The 18,987-nt window shown below is 36.5% G+C and overlaps 1 protein-coding gene across 1 annotated transcript in view; it reads right to left on the reverse strand.

Moving 5' to 3' along the window:
* Positions 1–18,987, reverse strand: part of DOK6 (docking protein 6) — a 249,244-nt gene that overhangs the window by 56,551 nt on the left and 173,706 nt on the right. Inside the window, exon 6 of the mRNA XM_051774530.1 lies at positions 18,319–18,457. Within this exon, the coding sequence (XP_051630490.1) occupies positions 18,319–18,457 (139 nt within the window). The remainder of the gene's footprint in view (positions 1–18,318; positions 18,458–18,987) is intronic.

Consider the following 18,987-nt stretch of genomic DNA (forward strand, 5'->3'; position numbering starts at 1 on the left):
TGTAATGTACAGAGATCTACCGTTTCAAAATCCCTTTTCCCCAGCTACAAAGGAAATTCTAGTAGTTAAAGATGCCAAAATAGAAAACCAAACCAAACCAACAACTTGTAAATCAGGAAAGATTTACAGAACTGTTTAATTCTTAAAAAATTAGGTGCTCAGGTTCAAGACCTCTGGTGTTTCAGACCAGTGAAAGACATCACGCTCATAAGCTCAGAGACTTCGTCCTAGATCCTTTTCATTTTTTTACTATGCCTCAGAATAAAACAATTAGCTTCTCCTTTATACATTTTTGACCCAGCTAACTCAAAAAGAGAACTTTGCACTACATAATATCAAGTAAATAACCTTTAAATTTTCTTCTTTTCTCAAATCATGTAGAGTATCAGTTTCCTGCACATATTTCTTTCTGTTCTTAATTTAACACAAATATAACAGCTAAAAATATATTTTAAAAAATTTCACCTATTTCATAAAGCCTATTTACCATGTAGAAAATCAACATCTCTGAATATGGATCTCTTCTTACGTAACAGGCCAATGTTCAGGTGTTTCTCCCAACACTGACACATTTTCCTCAGGAACTGACAAAACAAGCTTAGGTGCATTAGCATCAACTGTACAGAAAGGGCCCGTAATGGCAGAGGTAGCACAGACACACAGAAGAGATAAATGTTTTGATCTGGGAATGAATTTGAAACTATTCTGCAGCTCTACTCTGCTCTGCTGAGACCCCACCTGTAGTACTGAGCCCAGGTCTTGAGTCCTCAGTATAAAAAGGACAGGGATTTGCTGGAGCACATCCAGAGGTGGGACACAAAAATGATCAGAGGGCTGAAATATGTCTCCTATGAAGACAGACTGAGACAATTGGAGTTGTTCAGCCTGGAGAAAAGAAAGTTTCAGGGAGATCTTACTGTGGCCTTTCAGTACTTTAAGTGGTCTTATAAGAAAGATGGGGCAGACATTTTAGCATACATTTAGCCTGCTGTAATAGGACAAGGGGTAAAAAGAGAGTAAACTTAAATTGGACATGAGGAAGAGATTTTTTATGACGGGGGTGGTAAGGTTGCCCGGAGAGGTGGTGGATGCCCCATTCCTGGTCACATTCAAGGTCAAGTTGGACAGGGCTTTGAGCAACCTAGTTGAAGATGTCCCTACTTATTGCAGGGGTGTTGGACTAGATGACCTTTAAAGCTCCCTTCCAACCCAAAGCATTCTATGATTTCACTGAGGGTTGTTTTGCTGTGTTTCATCTATGTACTCACCTCAATCTTTGGTATCTAGATATAGAAATATGGAGGAAAGTAAAAGCAGTGTACCAAATTAAACATACGTAATATAGTAACATAGCATTAAACAAAACATGCATCTAGAATGAAGAAGGTGCATCCAGAACTTATGAGGGAGGAAGTGGTGATGGAATTAGAACTTAGGTTAAAAGAAAAGTAGAAATGCATACATCAAAACCACATCAACTCAGGGATTTTTTTAGTGGGAAAATAAGAAAAATCCATTACTGAGGAATTTTTATCTAGCATAAAATAATAGTAGTTAGCTTTCCTTTATTTCCTTCTGAATCTGTCTTTGATAAAATACCTTTCACATAGTGAACATTACATTTCTTTCTCATACATCTCATGCAATATGCAAATCCAAATATCTAAATATTAAGTCATATGAAGCCTTTGATTTGCCAATGACAACTTGATAATTCTTAAAGGTCTATTTGATTAAAACAGAACCAAAAAATAGTAAGTCTATTAATGTGTCACTGTAAGTAGTTCCCCATAGTTTTCATTATTGTTCTTTCATGAGACAAGGCTTAAGGACCAAATTTTCTTTTAATTACCACAGGCCATCTCCATTGACTTAAATAGATTTTTTACTCAGATATCAATAATGAACACAATTCCAAGAATGGAGGCTGTTAACTGTATTAGGGTTCTGGGCTTTGATCTTTTTAGCATATTATTCTCACTCTTTTTTCTTTTTAAGTTTTTTTTCCATTAAAAATATCAAAACACTAAAGGTAACAGAAAACATATTTGGCTCAGGGAGACCAACTGAGAAATATACAGTTCTTTCCATTTTTTTTAGCCTACAATAAAGACAGTTTGCTTTTCACAGATATGCTCTGAAAATAGGTTAGTTTATTACGGATAAAAAACCCTGCCTCATTTCACATTCTCATTAATGTCTTTAAACAAATAGCAAGCGAATTAGGTCACAGAAGACTAATGAGAGTTTTAGTCTTGAAATATGAATCAAATACCATTATTTAGATTTTTTTTCTTTATAACTCTCAAGAAGGTTGCTTTGTGTGTTATGCTTTGAAGAGAAAGAGGACTTGAGAAATATATTTCACCTCTCAAGTGTCAATTAGCTGACGGTAGAATAGCATAGACTCATTTTACTGGTATCCACACTAAAATATTACTAGAGTTTAAGAATCACACTATCTAGTAGGTAGCATCAGCTGAGGTACCAGCTCAGATATCAGTTGAGTTAGAGAACAAGAAGGAGGGAAGAAGTTTTTGAGTTTTTTAAAATGTGTTTTCTCTTTTTCTCATAATGACCATAGCTTCTCAAAAGCAGCTACTGCTGCCTCACATTCCACTTGTATACTATGACCCATAGATCTATTTTACAAAAAGCAGTTCTGATCCAGTACTGTGAAGCAGATTGTTCCTTCTTAAGCACAGTTTTGCCTCTGTTTCCGTTGAAATCAATTCTGCTGCTCCAAACAATTTCTCAATTTGTCATTTTGAATTCTGTCTCTTCATTGATCCACTTCCATATTATCTTATAAATGTAAGATCTGGAAGTCTAGTAATTAGATTGTGCCTTGATCCAGAACTTCAGTGAAAATACTTAATAAAACTGGATGCAGGGTATATTCCTATGAAAGTCCAGTGAGAATATTCTTTCCTTTGGTGATGTGTTAGTAATACTCTGGTTATAATTTCCCTATAGCCCTTCATTCACCATCACTTAACTTGCTTAGAAAATAGTTATGTGTTACTTGGACTCTATTCATTACGTAAAGGTGCCTACTAATAATATAAACATCTGTAGGTTATCAGCATGCTATTTATTTGCTATGCACTGCTTTATATTTATTTTTACATTTTTATCCAGCTTGCTGTTCCTGACAGAATACACAATATTGGCAAAACCCCCACTAATATATGACCTCACAAGTCTTCTGAAAACACTTGTAGAAAAGCTAGCTGTGAAAGTAATTTGAGTGATGTCAGCCTCTATAATATATTTCTAGCATTTGGATTTTCAGTAGCGGTTCCAGACTTGCTATTACCTTTTAGAGAGTTACTTAATCAATTATGGAGGAAAAAAAATCAAACTAGTAACACTGCTTTGCAATGCCAAGGTGGATGATGATTACTCTTTGGTGGTGAATAACATTATCTGTGAATAACAAAGCAATGGTGAAAGGAAAGCATTCTGAAGGGAGATTCAGTGGGACTGATTTTTTTTTTTTTCTAATCTCCTTGGCCACATTATAAAGATAGAATTGGGACACTTTGCTCCTTTTCTGGTAGAAATGTGTTCGGTTCTTTTTTTTTTCCTTTCTTCTAACAGAAGCTCATAATAGATCGATGGTGTCTGACAGAATGGCTTAACATTGGAGGAAAATTAGATGGATTTTACAGCATATTGGGATTATATTTATTGAATGTCTGTAAGGTGAGTGTCTTTGCCCATATTCTATCACAACATTGTGGGTTTGTTCCTTTCATGAAAGAAGCTTCCTGCCTCTGGAAACTATACTAATTACTGTGAGGGTAGAAGGTCAGCTTCTTATATCTTTCAATGGTTTGCACCGTATTATTATACACAAGCAAATACTTTATCCATTTTTCATTGCACGAAACCATTCACTAATAAAATGGGAGATGATGCCAAGATGAATAGAGCTGAGACTATTTCAAGCCTGACTACACCAAGCCTACAAGGTCTTGGTGGAAGCAAATATAATTGAACTAATTTCTTCAAGAAATACATGGAGAATCCAGTATTGCACAGACATTATTTGAGGTTACTGATTCTTCTTTCTTTTGCCATGAAAGGAGCTTTTATGAAAGAGAGGTATTGGACAAAGGAAGAGATTTTTCAGACAGACATTTGTTGACCTGAAAATATACAGCATTTGGGGACAAGAGTGTGTAGAACTACAATATAATTTCTCCAAATAGCATCATCCAGGGCACAGTTTCCAGGTGTTAAAAGTAAAAATCTAGGATTTTTGAAGGTCCTTAGCACTGATACACTTTTTTAAAGACATGGCTCTTTCCAGAAGGGTAGTGGGGATGATCAGAGCAAAAAAAATTTTTTTCACCTCTGTGCATGGGAAGATAATTTGAAGGGTGGACTATTTGGTAGATAAGGAATCAGATGGATGGATATAAGCAGACAGTTGTAGTCAATTATTCTAAGTCCAGGTGGAGGTTGGTGATGAGTGGTGTCCCTCAGGGCCCTGTCTTGGGACCAGTGCTCTTCAGTATCTTCATCAATGACATGGACAGCGAAAGCAAGTATACCCTTCAGCAAATTTGTAGATGATACAAAGCTGACCTTAGCAGCTGGCACAATAGAAGGACAGGATGTCATCCAGAAGGACCTGGACAAGCTTGAAAATTGGGCCCACAAGTACCTAATGAATTTCAACAAGTCTTAAGTGCAAGGTGCTGCACTTGGGTGGGGCAATCCCAGACATGAGTACAGACTGGGAGAACTCACTGAGAGCATCCCTGCAGAGAAAGACTTGGAGGTTCTTGCAGATGAAAAGCTGGACATGAGCCAGCTAAGTATGCCTGTAGACCAGAATGTCAAATACATCTGGGCCAGCAGGTTGAGAGAAGTGTTTCTCTCTCTGTACTCTGCCCACCTGGAGTACTCTGTCCAGCTCTAGATCCCCCAGCACAAGAAGGATGTGAATCTGTTAGAGTGGATCCAGAGGGGGCCATGAAGATCATTAGAGGGATGGAACACCTCACCAATGAACATGGGCTAAGAGAGCCTGTTTAGCCTGGAGAAGAGAAGGCTTCATCTTATCAATGTTTGTAAATACCTGAAGGGAGGGTGCAAAGAAGACAGAACCAAGCTCTTTACAGTGGTGTCCAATGACAGGACCAGGGGCAATGTGAACAAACTGAAACACAGGAGATTCCCTCTGAACACTAGGAAACACTTTTACTGTTAGGTGGCACAGATTTTCCAGGGTGGTTGTGAAGTCTCTCACCTGGTAGATATTCAAAAAAACATCTGGACATGGTCCTGGGCGACCAGCTTTGGTGGCCCTGCTTGAGCCAGGGTGGTTGGAAAAGATGACTTACAGAGGTCCCTTGCATCCTCAGCCAGTCTGTGATCATCATCTCCAAAACTATAGAGGAGGTTTTACTGAATAGGGAGAGTGCCAGATCTGTCTTCTGAACAGTGCAAGGATAAGTAAGTTGGATTTGGAAAGAACAGACTGAAATGCATTGGTTGGAGAGATCAAAGAAAGAGACTATTAACAAAGGCTGGTATTCTTCAAACAGAACAAGTGTTTTTTGGGGAATTCAACCTGACAGTTATGGTATTCCAGAAGATGCTCTTTCATGAGGTTTGTCAAGCCAAAGTTAAAAATAGTGAGGCTTGCCATCAGTGCTGACATGCAAAGTCTTGTCCTCCTTCCTCTGTCTGTTTTTCCCTCTCCTTGCTCTGCTGAGTATTCCCTTCTCTTACAAAGCTGCTAGAGTCTGACCCCAACTTGATATGCTCTGGCAAAGTCTTCAAAGTATGCAATTTTTTTGCATGGAATTACTTACCAAAAGATATGACATATCTTAAACAGGTATTTAAGACACTTGAAGTCCCAGTATTTTACTTGAGAGTACTGTAAGGACAGCCTTTCTGACTTTGTAGAAGCTGCTTTGGCCAGTTTTAGAACTGGTATGGTAGAAGTCATGGTATGAAAAAATGTCTCTCAGTGGAGAACACAAAAACACTCTTTAGCATGCAACAACAAAAGTGAAATATGGATGAACATAGACTGTCCATTCTCCCCAGTTGGCAGAACCATACTGGAAGAAGCTTGGGGCTGAAAAATCTGAATTCTAAAAAATGCTAGAATCTCCATTCACTATTCAATGCACAGTCATTTGACTTTCATTACTTCTGATGAAGTAAATGACTTGGACTTCATGAAATTTCTTATGAAGTTTTTCTTCTATTGTCTAAACCAGATCAGTAGTTTCCAATTACACATATTTGTGGAAATCACATTTCTTTTAGCTTCTTCATTTCAGTATACAGAAATTGCCAACCAATGAACTTTAATAAAATGACAGGAAGACTATTTTCTGAATACTTGCTGAAACAATAATCATCAATAACCTTTCATGAATATTCCTTATTAAGCTTATCAGTGCGTGACTCCAGTATTCAGTAACACACATAGTCTTGCTGACCTCTATTTTCTGACATTTTCAGAAGTTAGTTTTATATGTCATACAAAGACAATTGAATTAAAAAGAAGAAATAGCAAACCTGGAATACATAAAAATTGCTATTAGGGCGTAAAGTCTTCTCAGATGACTCTTCAATATCTTCCAAAAGAACACATTTACTTCCTTTTAATTAGTTACTTTTAAGCATTTAAAATTCGTCTTAAATCCCACATACTGGGGCTAGTTATGTATGTGCGATGTAATGTGTTTTTGTAGGGAGAGGGCTAAAAAATATGCCTGCACATATGAACACACAAATAAATACATTAATTTAATTTAAGGAAATTTAATCGTAATTAATTTAATATTTACTTCAGCAGCTCTATTGCCTTTAGTGAGCTTTGACAGATTTAAAATCAACTGAGATGCTGGTATATAACAATAAAGGATAATTCTTTTCCACTGTGTGTGCTCATACAAAGGAATCACATCATGATCATGCATATAGATAGATATAGCCAGAGCATTCTTGACATTGCTGTTTTAAAATTGCAATAAGCAATCATTAAAAAGCAACGCACACACTTCTAAATAAATATACATAATGAAAATGGGAAATATATGGGGTTTTATAGCTGAGAAAAAACTTACAGTGAGAGACAAGATGCTCTGAATTACAATCCAAAATTCTGCATGTAAAAGAAGCTTGTGAAATTTTTGCTTCCTTACTGATGCTGCACATTAGGAATCCAGTTTAGAAAGGCGGGAGACAGGGAAGTGTTTGTTGATTGCTGTATCTTTCTACATACTTGCATCAGTCTAATAAATCCTACCATTAGCAACCTTTCTTCATCTAATTTCATTTTCAGACAAAAAATCAGTTGGCAGAAGTTGGTTGACACAGTAGAAGTTGTAGATGCATGACCATATGCCATATAACTCAATCCCCGTGAAATCCATAGTTACCATTTAATGAAACAATCTTTTGCCTCTGTTTCAGCTTCACGAAACAAAGGAAACAGAATTATACCTGTTGCCATGGAAATCTGTAACTCCATTGCTTTTTTTTCTTCATGTAATACAAAATGTATGTAAAGGTGATCACCACACAATATGTGGGAAACATTACAGAAATGCCATCTTTTTACCAAGGATTTTATAAAACCTCTCTGGTAGTAGCAATTGCAACTTTTACACTTATGTTCTACTAGGAAATAAGAATAATGAAGAGACTACAAGTTCTTTCATTTTACAAGGAAGAACCTATGCTTATTTGTCAATGGATTTTGAATCACAAAGACTGTAGACATATGTATTCAACAGCCACTCATATGAATCCATATGAATCTTGCCTGACAGCTGCCTTTATGGAAATGGATTCTGACAGACTGAATATGCTATGAAACTAGCAGCTTTTACCCTGAGACAGTCATAAGAAACAGAGCGATGTATGTTTCTGACATAGCACAGAAAATCTTCATTAATTCCTTGCTGCTGAATGCTGTGGAGCTGAAACATTTTTGAAAAACCTTTTCCTGCAGTTTAGATGGAACAGTACTCCACTACATTTAACATCTTAATCAACGTGGACAGTGGGACAGAATTCAACTTCGCAAATTTGGGGATGACATCAAACCAGGGGGAACAGTCAAACACTCAAAGAGGAGGAGGAACCTCAGAAAAACAGAGGAAAAGGCGTACAGGAATGTCATGAAGTTCAGCAATGACATGTTAATGCTGCAACTGGGTCAGGGCAACTGTGTGCACAAGTACAGCCTGGGGACTGACTTGCTGGGTAAAAACTTTGCAAAAAGGATCTAGTGGTCCTGGTGACAATATGAATGGCAAGCGTACATATGCAGTGATGGAGGTTAGTGACGCACTGGTCCACATTAGCAAAAGCTTGACCAGCAGAATGGGAGAAGTCACTTTTCCCCACTATTTGGAACTTGTGAAACCACATCTGGAAGTCTAGAGACGTGCACGAAGTCTTCAGGTTTGGCCCCAGGCAAACTGGAGAGAGCCTGGCAGAGAACCACTAAGAAGCAGAATATGAGGGATGTGTCCAGTGTTTACTCACAGTGAGAAAGCAAAGGCTAAAAGAAATCTAACTCCAGTTTTTCTCTCTCTTTTTAAAGGTATGTTGTAGAGAAGACTGTTACCAGAGATGCACTGTGAAAGGACAAGAGTTGACAGATCACAGGCTATGGCAGGGGAAATTTGAGACACACTTAAGGAAAAATTCTTCACAAGGTGAACAGTGAAGTGCTGGCATGAGTAGCCATAATCTGCATTGTTGTGGGTATTCAAAACTTGACTGGATAAGATCCTGGGTAACTTTATCTAGTTTTGATGCCATATCTGCTTTGAACAGACAACTGGATGATCTGACCACCAGCACTCCCTTCCAATGCCAATATTTCTGATCCTATATTCAATAACTTTGAAAATCTGAGAGCTGTGCTGTGCCATTGTGTCAAACTGATGTTATTTTGCTGACTGTCGTAGCTGCACATCTTTGTATAATATAGCTACTCTAGTAAGTGAAATAATGTCAAACAAACAGCACAGGGTCTATAGTTTGTACTACTGGCTTACACTTCTCCTGAACCAGATTCCTATACAACTGATAAATAAAAACTCTTAGCATGGCCAGCATGATATGGGATATCAGTAACATGAGAACAACAACCCACAGCTGACAGAAAAAAGGAACAGAACCAATCCCTATCTGGATAGGCTTTGATAAATACATATCAAAAGACTGCATTTACTTGGAAAAGTTCCTGTATTTCAGATATGGCTTTTTTTGATACTCAATATTTGTTCTCTTCAGTCATAATCAGAAAGATAAACATAATCAGAGAGATTATCATAAATAATTTTCACATTAAAAACCCTGTCATCTTTATAAAAAGAAGTAAAAAATTGAAGACATAGGGTGAATTTCACCTAATTTTTGTCCTACCAACAGGTACCTGATGAACCAAAGCACAAAAAGCACAGGAGGGAATTACAGATTAACTTTAGGGCTGTTATGAGAATTTTTGATCCCGTTTCAGATTATTACTTTTTATAATTCTCCTGTTCTCTAAAAAACACTTTGCCCCTCTGCAAATCGTTGATAAAGAAGTTTCTTATTAGTCAGAGGCAAAGCCTTAACTATTCCCTTGGGTGATATAAAGAACTCCTAAACAGATTTGCTGAAACAGAGGAAGGCCTTGCTTGACAGGAGACACAGAATGATACTATAACTCAAAAGACTGGTGAAAACCGTATGAAAAAACCTTTTTTAGAAGTTAATTCTTCTGTGAATAAGCAATTGACTACTATTCAGGATTTACTTTGTTATTGTTTTGTTGTTGTGCTATTCCTAGCATACAGCCGATTAGTCTATGACCTTGGGCAATTCATATGCAGTTGAATTTGGCCTTAATCTTTCTGTGCCTCATTTTACTCATTAGTATAAATATTATAATAACACCTGTCTCCTGAGAGCGTCAGATAACTTCATCAGCTTCTACTACTAATAATAGAAGCTCTATAGTTACTTCAGTTTATTTTATAAGAAACATTTTTCTGAAAATAGTAGATATGATATTAATAATAAATTAAGCCCACTGGTGATGTGCTTTCAGTATTACTTTTTACTAATACTTAAGTCAACATAACCCACTTCTCTGTTAAGAGAGTTGATGACATAAACCTACCAGCACAATTATATAAGCAAGCTGGTTTAAAGGTACACAATGCCAAACAAAACTTCCCTTCCGTATTAAATGCTTCTCTGAGGTAAGTTAAGGAGAGGGCTGGGAATAGCCATAGAGGGTTCAGTCAGGCATGCAACAACTACCGTATAATTACAGTAACCATTCCTAATTTATCACTCGTATCACCTACAGCTTTCAGCAAATAAGACTGCTAAACAAATCATCAATTTTGTTCAGGGAAAAGTTTGTTGGCTCTTTGTTTTCTGCATTTATGGAAACAAATATGAATTTCAGCTTGACAGTGCCTCTCCAACTACTTTTTTAGCTCTGCAAATATGCAATATTCTGCAAAGCACAAGAAAAGCAAAAAAAAAGTCACAAATGTGCTTATGTCACCAACCTTCAAATCCTCTTATATTCAAATGCAACTTCATAAAGTTGAAATAAATTATACCTGACTTTTAAGAAATAGCTCTTTAAACAGTGCCTAGAAACGTAGATAGGTGGCTACAGTGATTTTTAAAGTGCTTACATGCTAAATTCTCAGGAGTTTTTGCATCTTCGGATACCTTATTATGCAAATATCTTTGCCCTGTTGCATTTAAACAAGCTAACCAGACCATAGCAGCTTAAATTGAAACGCTCACAGTACAACCCAGTTGCATGCACACATATCACTGAGGTGAACAGGGAAAACAATGTTCATAGGATTCATGTATGCAACTTTAGGATGGATTCATAGGATGCAACAGGCTCCTTGCAAATAAAAAATTGTATTGTCTTAGTTATGAGACACATTTGCAAAACTTTTAATACAAATTTTAGTTCACCTCATACTTTATATAAGGAGGAAGGCAGATTTCAATCTGAGTCTTAGGTTGCATGATGGACAGAAAGCTAGAAGAATACTGTAACAGTATACAAATTATTCCAGAAATTTTTAAGGAGGAAAGAATGAGAGTAATTTCTAAGTAAGGATGCACATCCATGTGGTAAGGGACTGGGATTTTAGGCCTAGGACAGATTTAGAGTATTATCTTTTTGAGAATTATCTTTTTGCATTCAAGATCATCCAGCCTTATGACTACAGATAAGAGAGATTTCAAAATTGTATCAAATTAAGAATTGAATTTTTCCCACCATACTCTGAATGAAAACCCTCATGACTACTACCACTTCAAAAAAAATCCAAAGATTTAGCTTTCAAGTGGCAAAACAACATTGAAATTACATCACCAACTACCAAAATATTTGACACACTCTTATGTAAGGATTTTCCAGCTCTGTTCTCACACCTACCCACACGACTTACCTACACACCCCACAAACCTCTATGTTGTCTACAGTGTTTGAAACATGATGAATAGTTCTGTTCCCCCCCCACCCCGATACTCTAACACTTCCTAGAAGCAGCTGCACTAACCCTTTGTTACTACAGTGAGGATTTTCCCTATTCTGTGGTTTCATTCAAACAAACAGCAAACATCCAGGAACACCAGCCACCTACAACTACACCTACACCTCGGAGAATCTTTACACCTCATCTTTACACCTCCCTCTGCCTTCGAGGTGCTGTATAGGGGCACAATGGACCCCTGCAGCTCACAGAGGAAGAGGGGGTAAAAAAGATGTTGACTCATTAAGAAAGGAATAAATAGGATGACACTTTAGTGGCTGTGGAAGTTTAAATTTCGTAGTGGGATGAAGTATTTTCTTTTAGAAAGGGAATGGCATCTGCTACATACTTTTTGAATGTTGCTGCTGTATTTTGATATGACTAATAGTCTCTGAAAAAATGCCATTGAAATAAATCTACATTCAAGACAATATTTTATTTAGAATTAAAAAATAAAGGAGGTCCAGTTGGAAGAATCATTAACTGTCACCCAGTCTGAACACCCACAAACCCTCTACTTTCTTATGAAGTGGTGAATGTTAGAAATAGACTTGTGATGTAAGTTTAGCATTTACTTCATCCAAGTACACACAAGTTTTCTGAGCCTGAAGACTAACAAGGAGTCTGGGAAAATTCTTTAAAAATTCTCATAGAAAAATCAAAATCAAGAAAAATGTCATTATGTGCTTAATGAACCAAGAACACTATGGAAAATTACTGATACTTCTGGGAATTGGTTTTACAAAACTGAAAACCAAAAATACACTTATGTGAAAAAAAAAAAGAATCCAGCATTCTTTAATCTTGGCAAAATTTACAGATAGTCGTGGATAAACTGATCACGGTGGTGTTCCACTGTACCAGGGGAGGCTTAGACTGGGCATCAGGAAATATTTCTTTACTGAGAGAGTGGTCAAACACTGGACCAGGCGTCCTAGAGAGGTGGTTGATACCTCAAGGTAGTCAATGTTTTAAGAGGCCTTTGGACAATGCCCTTAACAACTTACTTTAACTTTTGGTCAGCCCTGAAGAGGTCAGATAGTTGGTCTAGATGGTCATTGCAGATCCTTTCTGATAGAAATATTCTGTTCTATTCTACTCTATTCAATTCTATAACAGAAAAAAGCTTCACAACACCCACGTGAATCAAGTAAACCATTCACCAACTGTGTATTGCAATAAAGCAGCCAGCTTTTTACAGGGTTATAAAATTTCTAAACAAACATTATACAGCAACATCATACAGTAGTTTCAGATGGGAAGTGTAGAACAATATTGAGCTAAGTATGAATGAATAACTGACCTGAGGCTATACTTTAACTTCCATAAAGTACATGAGTTTATGAATGACTATATGCATTTAGAATCTCAGTACTTGAGCTTATATATAATTTAGAAAGAGAAGAAAACACACTAAGAGACCAATATGTCATGACATGGGATCATCTATGAATGAACTGTAGAATTTTCTTCTGTTTCTCCTTCAGGTATTGAGTCAACTCAAATGCACTTAGGCAGAATTACAACATAAAGGGGCTTTGTTATATTAAGTAAATTGCAGTGCTGAAATGAAGCCCAAAAACATATAAAATGTATTTAACTAAATATTTCTTACATTCACTGTGTCAGCAGCATCCACTAGTATTTCCCATACTTCACAACTTGAAAATAATATGTGATAGGCATACCATTGCACAGAGACATAAATAAACCAGTCAAAGCTCTGAAGATGCAGTGGAAAAGGTAGGACGCTTCAAATTGAAACCGTCATGTTAAAATTGAAATTTAGAATGTTTAATATGTCTGTTGATGATGTTCGACCCTGTAATGTTTTTAGTATGTATTTAGGTTGTGATCAGGTTCAAAATATGTGAAGTTATAGATAATACAGACTTGTTTACAAAACAAAGATAAATTAAAAGTTCCCTATTAAACCAATGCTATTTTCTCCAGATACAGAGTTGTTTTTTCTGATCCTAAGACAGTCTTCATTAACCTTCTTAATTCTATTTCCATTCTTATTAATAGTGTCTGACAGCAGTTTATATTTATCCTCTGACCAGTCTTATGAAATACTGCTACCCTCTTCATTTTTTTTCAGATAAGAAAGAGAAAGATTAAATGACTCTCAGGCTTATTTCTTAACCACCTTCCTCTTCAACCTCTCCTTAAGCCCAGTTCCATTGCCTGATATTTGTCTTCTTTGACACATTTATTATTTCCCTCCTAATAATGTTTTTTAAAGAAATAATATAAAAACTCACTGATACTATCTTTTTTTAAATGACAGAAATCTGTCATGATGACTTTTCCACTTACATTAAGTTGAATTTTAAACAAGACTTGTAAATAGTGAGAATAGAAGAAAAAATATACAGACGCAATGTTCATAGAGGTATTTATCTTCTGGGAAATGTTAAAAAGATCACAATCTAAAATGGCATTTTTATAGCTCTGCTGTCTAAAGTAAAACAAGTGTCATAGAAAATTTCAATGATAGTAAGTCATGAAACTTGGGCCATTATCATTTATTCCTGCATTTATACTTCAGTTTTATTCATGTTTGATTAACTTCAGCTGGTTAACATCAACTTTAGTGCTATCTTATTTAGAGTTATTTTTTTACACATTGTAAATTTTTATTCTTTTGAGATTGCATAATAAGTTTTTGCTGGCAGCTCTTGAAAGAAGTAATTTATAGGGCTACAAAGGTATGAATATTTCCTCAGCATGCCTCCCTCATATGTGGAGTCATAACATAGGAAATCTACAGCTCTTAACCCCCCATTTTATACTTGAACAACAGTGGGGGCAGAAGTTATATCAGGAGTGTTTTCAGTGGAGGTTGAATGGCAGAAGATCAAAGCTGGCATTAGAGAGGAAATCAGGTGTTAAAATTCCAATGGCATGTTGTCACCCTGGTGCAGAGGTTAGATAGACAAGTGCTGCTGAGTACAACTGTTCAGATGCTGATGTGTGAAAACCATCTGAACTGAGATTCTTTTAAAAAAGATCACCAAACCGAACATCATCTCCTGATTGCAAGGAGGAGGATACTCAGTATTTATGTAAGTGAAGCGTTTATGCAGCATGAATTATTCTTTTTCCTTTTCTCCTCAGGACGGGTCAACTGAGAAGATATAATGGTTCATTGCTGCCTGTAAACCAATTCAGTTCAGTAAACCTGCAGAATCCTTCTCCTTTTAGTTAGGTGTTTTTGGGGTTTTCTTTGGCCAAATTAACAAACTGAACTGAACTCACCGAGTCAGATAGGCACCTAAATTAACAGAAAGGAAGATGAAAAGGAGCTTGCAGTCCAGCCTGGGGACAGGGGAGGGTGATAGAGCTGGCTGTTAAGACACTCAGAAATGCATTTTCCATGCTCAACACCACACTACAGGTAGTGGGGACACGTGCTATTCTTGAGGCTAATACTTTTTTTTTTTTCACAGTAATTTCAAGACTGACAATCCAACCAGATTTCTAAACATTACATAAAAAAAACCCAAACAAGGTGGGTAGGGAGCAGAGAGGGGAGGGAGAGGGAAAAACCACTAGATTTGTAAGAATGCAGATTGTTCAGATGATAAAAACAGAGTTGCTGACACTCTCCTATAGGTAACAGAACAGGAAAAAATAATATCATGTAAATAGAAAGACTATCATTGTTCTTTTTAATTAATTTGTTATGTTGAAATTAAACCCACTAACAAAACACTGCGATATTGCCCTCTCTCATGCAAAACAACTACAAAACAGAATTATCATCTGTATTACACTGATTCATCAAAAAAACAAAGACTGAAAAAAGCGGATATACAGATAACAATTTCTCTGAAAAGAATTTAGATTTAAGTACCAGCATTAACCCAAATTTGTTATTGTCCCAAACAAAGCGAGCATAAAACACTATAGCTCTGCCAGTGTAATGTTTCAAACTTAATCAAGAAAACCACCTGAGGTAAATTAGATCACTGTCCACTTTGCTGTAATATTTGAATAAAATCCTGTCTGCTTTGATCTCAGTAAAACTGACAACCAACTCGAATCCACACCTATGTCAGTGACTATTGATCTCATATTTCAGGTCTTTCTTCAAGTGTTATGAAGGGATTATTGAAAGGATTATTTGAAAGGCAAATGAGCAGAAGATGAAAGTGTGCACATGACTGCCTGTTTAAACTGACTGGGCTTCTCCTGCTCAGGGTGACAATGAGGCAGACTTGGTGCTGTATGAACTGCCACAGAACAGAATTTTGTTTCCAGTCCACGCACTAATGGGAAGAATTAGTTTCCTTCTGAAGTCTCTCTTTTATTAACATAGTTATCCAGCATGTTACCTAGCTTGAGCAAAAGATTTCTTAGCATTAAAACGAATTTATTGTTTAGCATTCAGAAACAGAATTTTTGTGTGCTGAGACGTCCATAAATGGAGTAAGTGTGGCCTGTGGCTGCCTGCAATACCTTTATCTGATAAGTCTCTGGTGGCAGTAACTAATTTTACCTCTTTTCTTCTACCAGAATTTGTTTCTGGGGGTTTTTTTGGTGTGTTTTGTGAGTTATTTTTTGCTTTTTTTTATTATTAAGGTGATGTACTTTGTATATTCATTATGAAAATTAACCATTATCTATATAGTTCATCAAGGTTACCCCAGTAAAAAAAAATCACTGAAAGACACTTATGGCAGCTAAATCCCTGATTTAAAATATACTTTTACCTGCATTTTAATTTCAGATTTTATGGAAAAAATATACATAGGTTTTGGTGAAACTGTTGAAATTAGATATTGGAGAAGCAATTATACTTGATAAAAGCTATGTAATATATACTTAGTCTATTTGATATCTTCAGGTTTTGTTTCTAATATGAATGCAAGTCAAATGTTGCAGATGACACAGATGACCCCTTAAATGTTCATTACCGTGTCAGTCAGGAGCAGCGGAGTTTCTAAATTCAAGCTAACATTAGCTTATTAGTTGAAGGATAAAATCAGGCTTTTCAGCCTGTTTAACACAACCCACAGTTTCCATGCAGCCTACAGTAGCCTATGTGGGCCTCTACTTATCTCCCTCTGCAGATCACAGTGCAGCCTCGTTCAGGAGCCAAGTACATCTTACACGGTGTGGCTGATGAGTCATTTCTATTTCTCAGCCTGCTCTCGGAGTTTGATATTACGCACCATATGGCCACAGCCTTCATAAATGAGGTTTTAAGGAAGTCATCCGATGGCAGAATGGAAATGGCTTCGCTAAGCAGCAAAGCTGATAATTGACAGGAAGAGCTGAAAGTGATGGTTCCGTGAAAGAAAAATCCTCTATGATCCTGGTCTAAGTTCTTTGGCAGCATGAAAATGTCCTAATTTCTCTTACTGGTGTGGACACTTTAAAAGCAAACATACTTATAATGGTGGTTTTTCATGCTTTTTGACTATTATTCAATCACTTTTTGCCCAGTAGAATTCAGTTATTTCTTGCCAGCCCTTCTACTACTTCACATGCACTTACACTCACTCCATCTTGTGTTAGGCTTTCCAGTAATTGCTCCTGTATCCCTAAACTTATTGTAATCTTGATTGTGAACTCTCCTGTTCCTGTGTTTTATGGCCAAATTTTGTCATCTCAGCTACTATGCAAATGCTCCTACTTTGTCTAGTTTTATGGAAAAACTCATCTATCTTTCTCCATAAACCACCAAAAAATGCCTTTTTTATGTCTTCTCAACTCAGATTTTTCTTACAGACATGCAGAGTCTGAGAGGAACATTCAACATAAGAGATTTGTGTGGAAATCTAAGTATTTTTCAAGTTTATTTTTCAGTGAATAGAGGAAGATAGACTTCTCTGAGGAGTAATTAGGAGAAGTTGAACATTGGGGTCTAAGGTTGCTCTTAGTAAGAGTCTTTGTCTTATGACTGTGAAGAAAATATTTTGACACTCGTGGATTGTGGGGGGATAGGATCATGAGGGAAGGAAGGAAGAGAAAGTCACTGGAAATGGTACAATTACCCTCAAATCCCTTTCCAGGGAAGAAGATACGTGGTCATCTGAGAAGAAAAGCGTGCAGACCAGGTTCCCTGGCCTCCTCATATATTTCCTTTCTGGTGAATATAAAGATACTTTCAAAGCACAGTTGAAAGGTAGCTTTCCAGAACGATTGTTAAAGACCATTTCTACTTCTAAGAACACAGAGAAAACTTTTTTTCTTACTGTCTTAAAAAACCCCAAACTTTTCACTAGTAGTCATTTAAACATCAGTTGCGCAAATTTGAAATTCTGAACTACTAATATTAAAATAGGTCTTTTTGAACTAACATTGCATTGCTGCTTATCATAACGTAGGGAAAATAATTTCTTTCAGGCATTAACAACAACCGAACACTTTTGCTGTCACCTAGCGAGTGTTTATAGTGGTATTTTTTCCACCTGTGAGGCCATGAGGCACAATTAACACTCATTCATCGATAGTCAACACACAAAGGCTTAATCTTTGAGTAACAGAGCCACAATTTTAGAGAGGGTGACCATGGATCTCATGTCTAATGGTATCCACTGTTCCAAAAAAGTCACCAACAACAGATCATTGTCTTACGTGTGCTGAAGATACCTGACCATGAAAATACATAAATCTGAAAGTCTGTTCTGTCTTAGCCACACAGCTAATACCATCACTGCAGCTGAATCAACAGACTGCTGTTACTCCATAATTCTTTGGTTTATTACCAATTTTATATGGTTAAAGTTTTTTAGTGAAAGGACCTTACCCTTGCCTTCTGCTCCATTTCCATCATTAATCTTTCATGTTGTTCTGCTATTGCCAGTGTTGCAGAATGGACTTTCTGATATATCATTTCTCCTTCCCGTGTTTGAAACGTGAACAGCCCTTCTCCTGTGTCACACATCCTGCAGGGAGATTTAGGCAAAATGGAAAGAAAAAAAATGAATACTATGTAATTTTTCCTAACTACTATAAGAAGTACACATCTCACAATGGAAAATGTCAACTTTTGTAGTTAAACTCTGAAATTACAAACATTTGCAGTTATTCTTATAATTGGAGACAGAAAAATCCCAAGAGATGGGCAGAACTTCATGAATGTAATCTTTAAATTCAGTTTTAGTCATCGTCTGGATAGTGAAAGGCAAGTTTAGCATAGAATAAAAACTTGAGGTAAGAGTCAGTTATTACCAGCATTTTTCCAAATGTCTGCACTGGTGAGTGGGAAATAAATTTAATTATTTTAATCAACTGATGCCAGAAGAACATAGAACATCATGACTTTGAAAATCTGACATTTTAAAAGAACGCTGACCAATTAAAAATTTTATTATGGTTAATTATTACAAAGAAGCTGTATGGAAAGACAGCGTTAAAAGGGTTAAATTATAACTATCTCAGTGCATTTATGTGAGGCAACATCAAAAGCTATGTT

Source organism: Manacus candei, unplaced genomic scaffold, assembly GCF_025592945.1.
Source record: "Manacus candei isolate 608988 ecotype Guabito, Panama unplaced genomic scaffold, ASM2559294v1 h1tg000008l, whole genome shotgun sequence".
NCBI lineage: Eukaryota > Metazoa > Chordata > Aves > Passeriformes > Pipridae > Manacus > Manacus candei.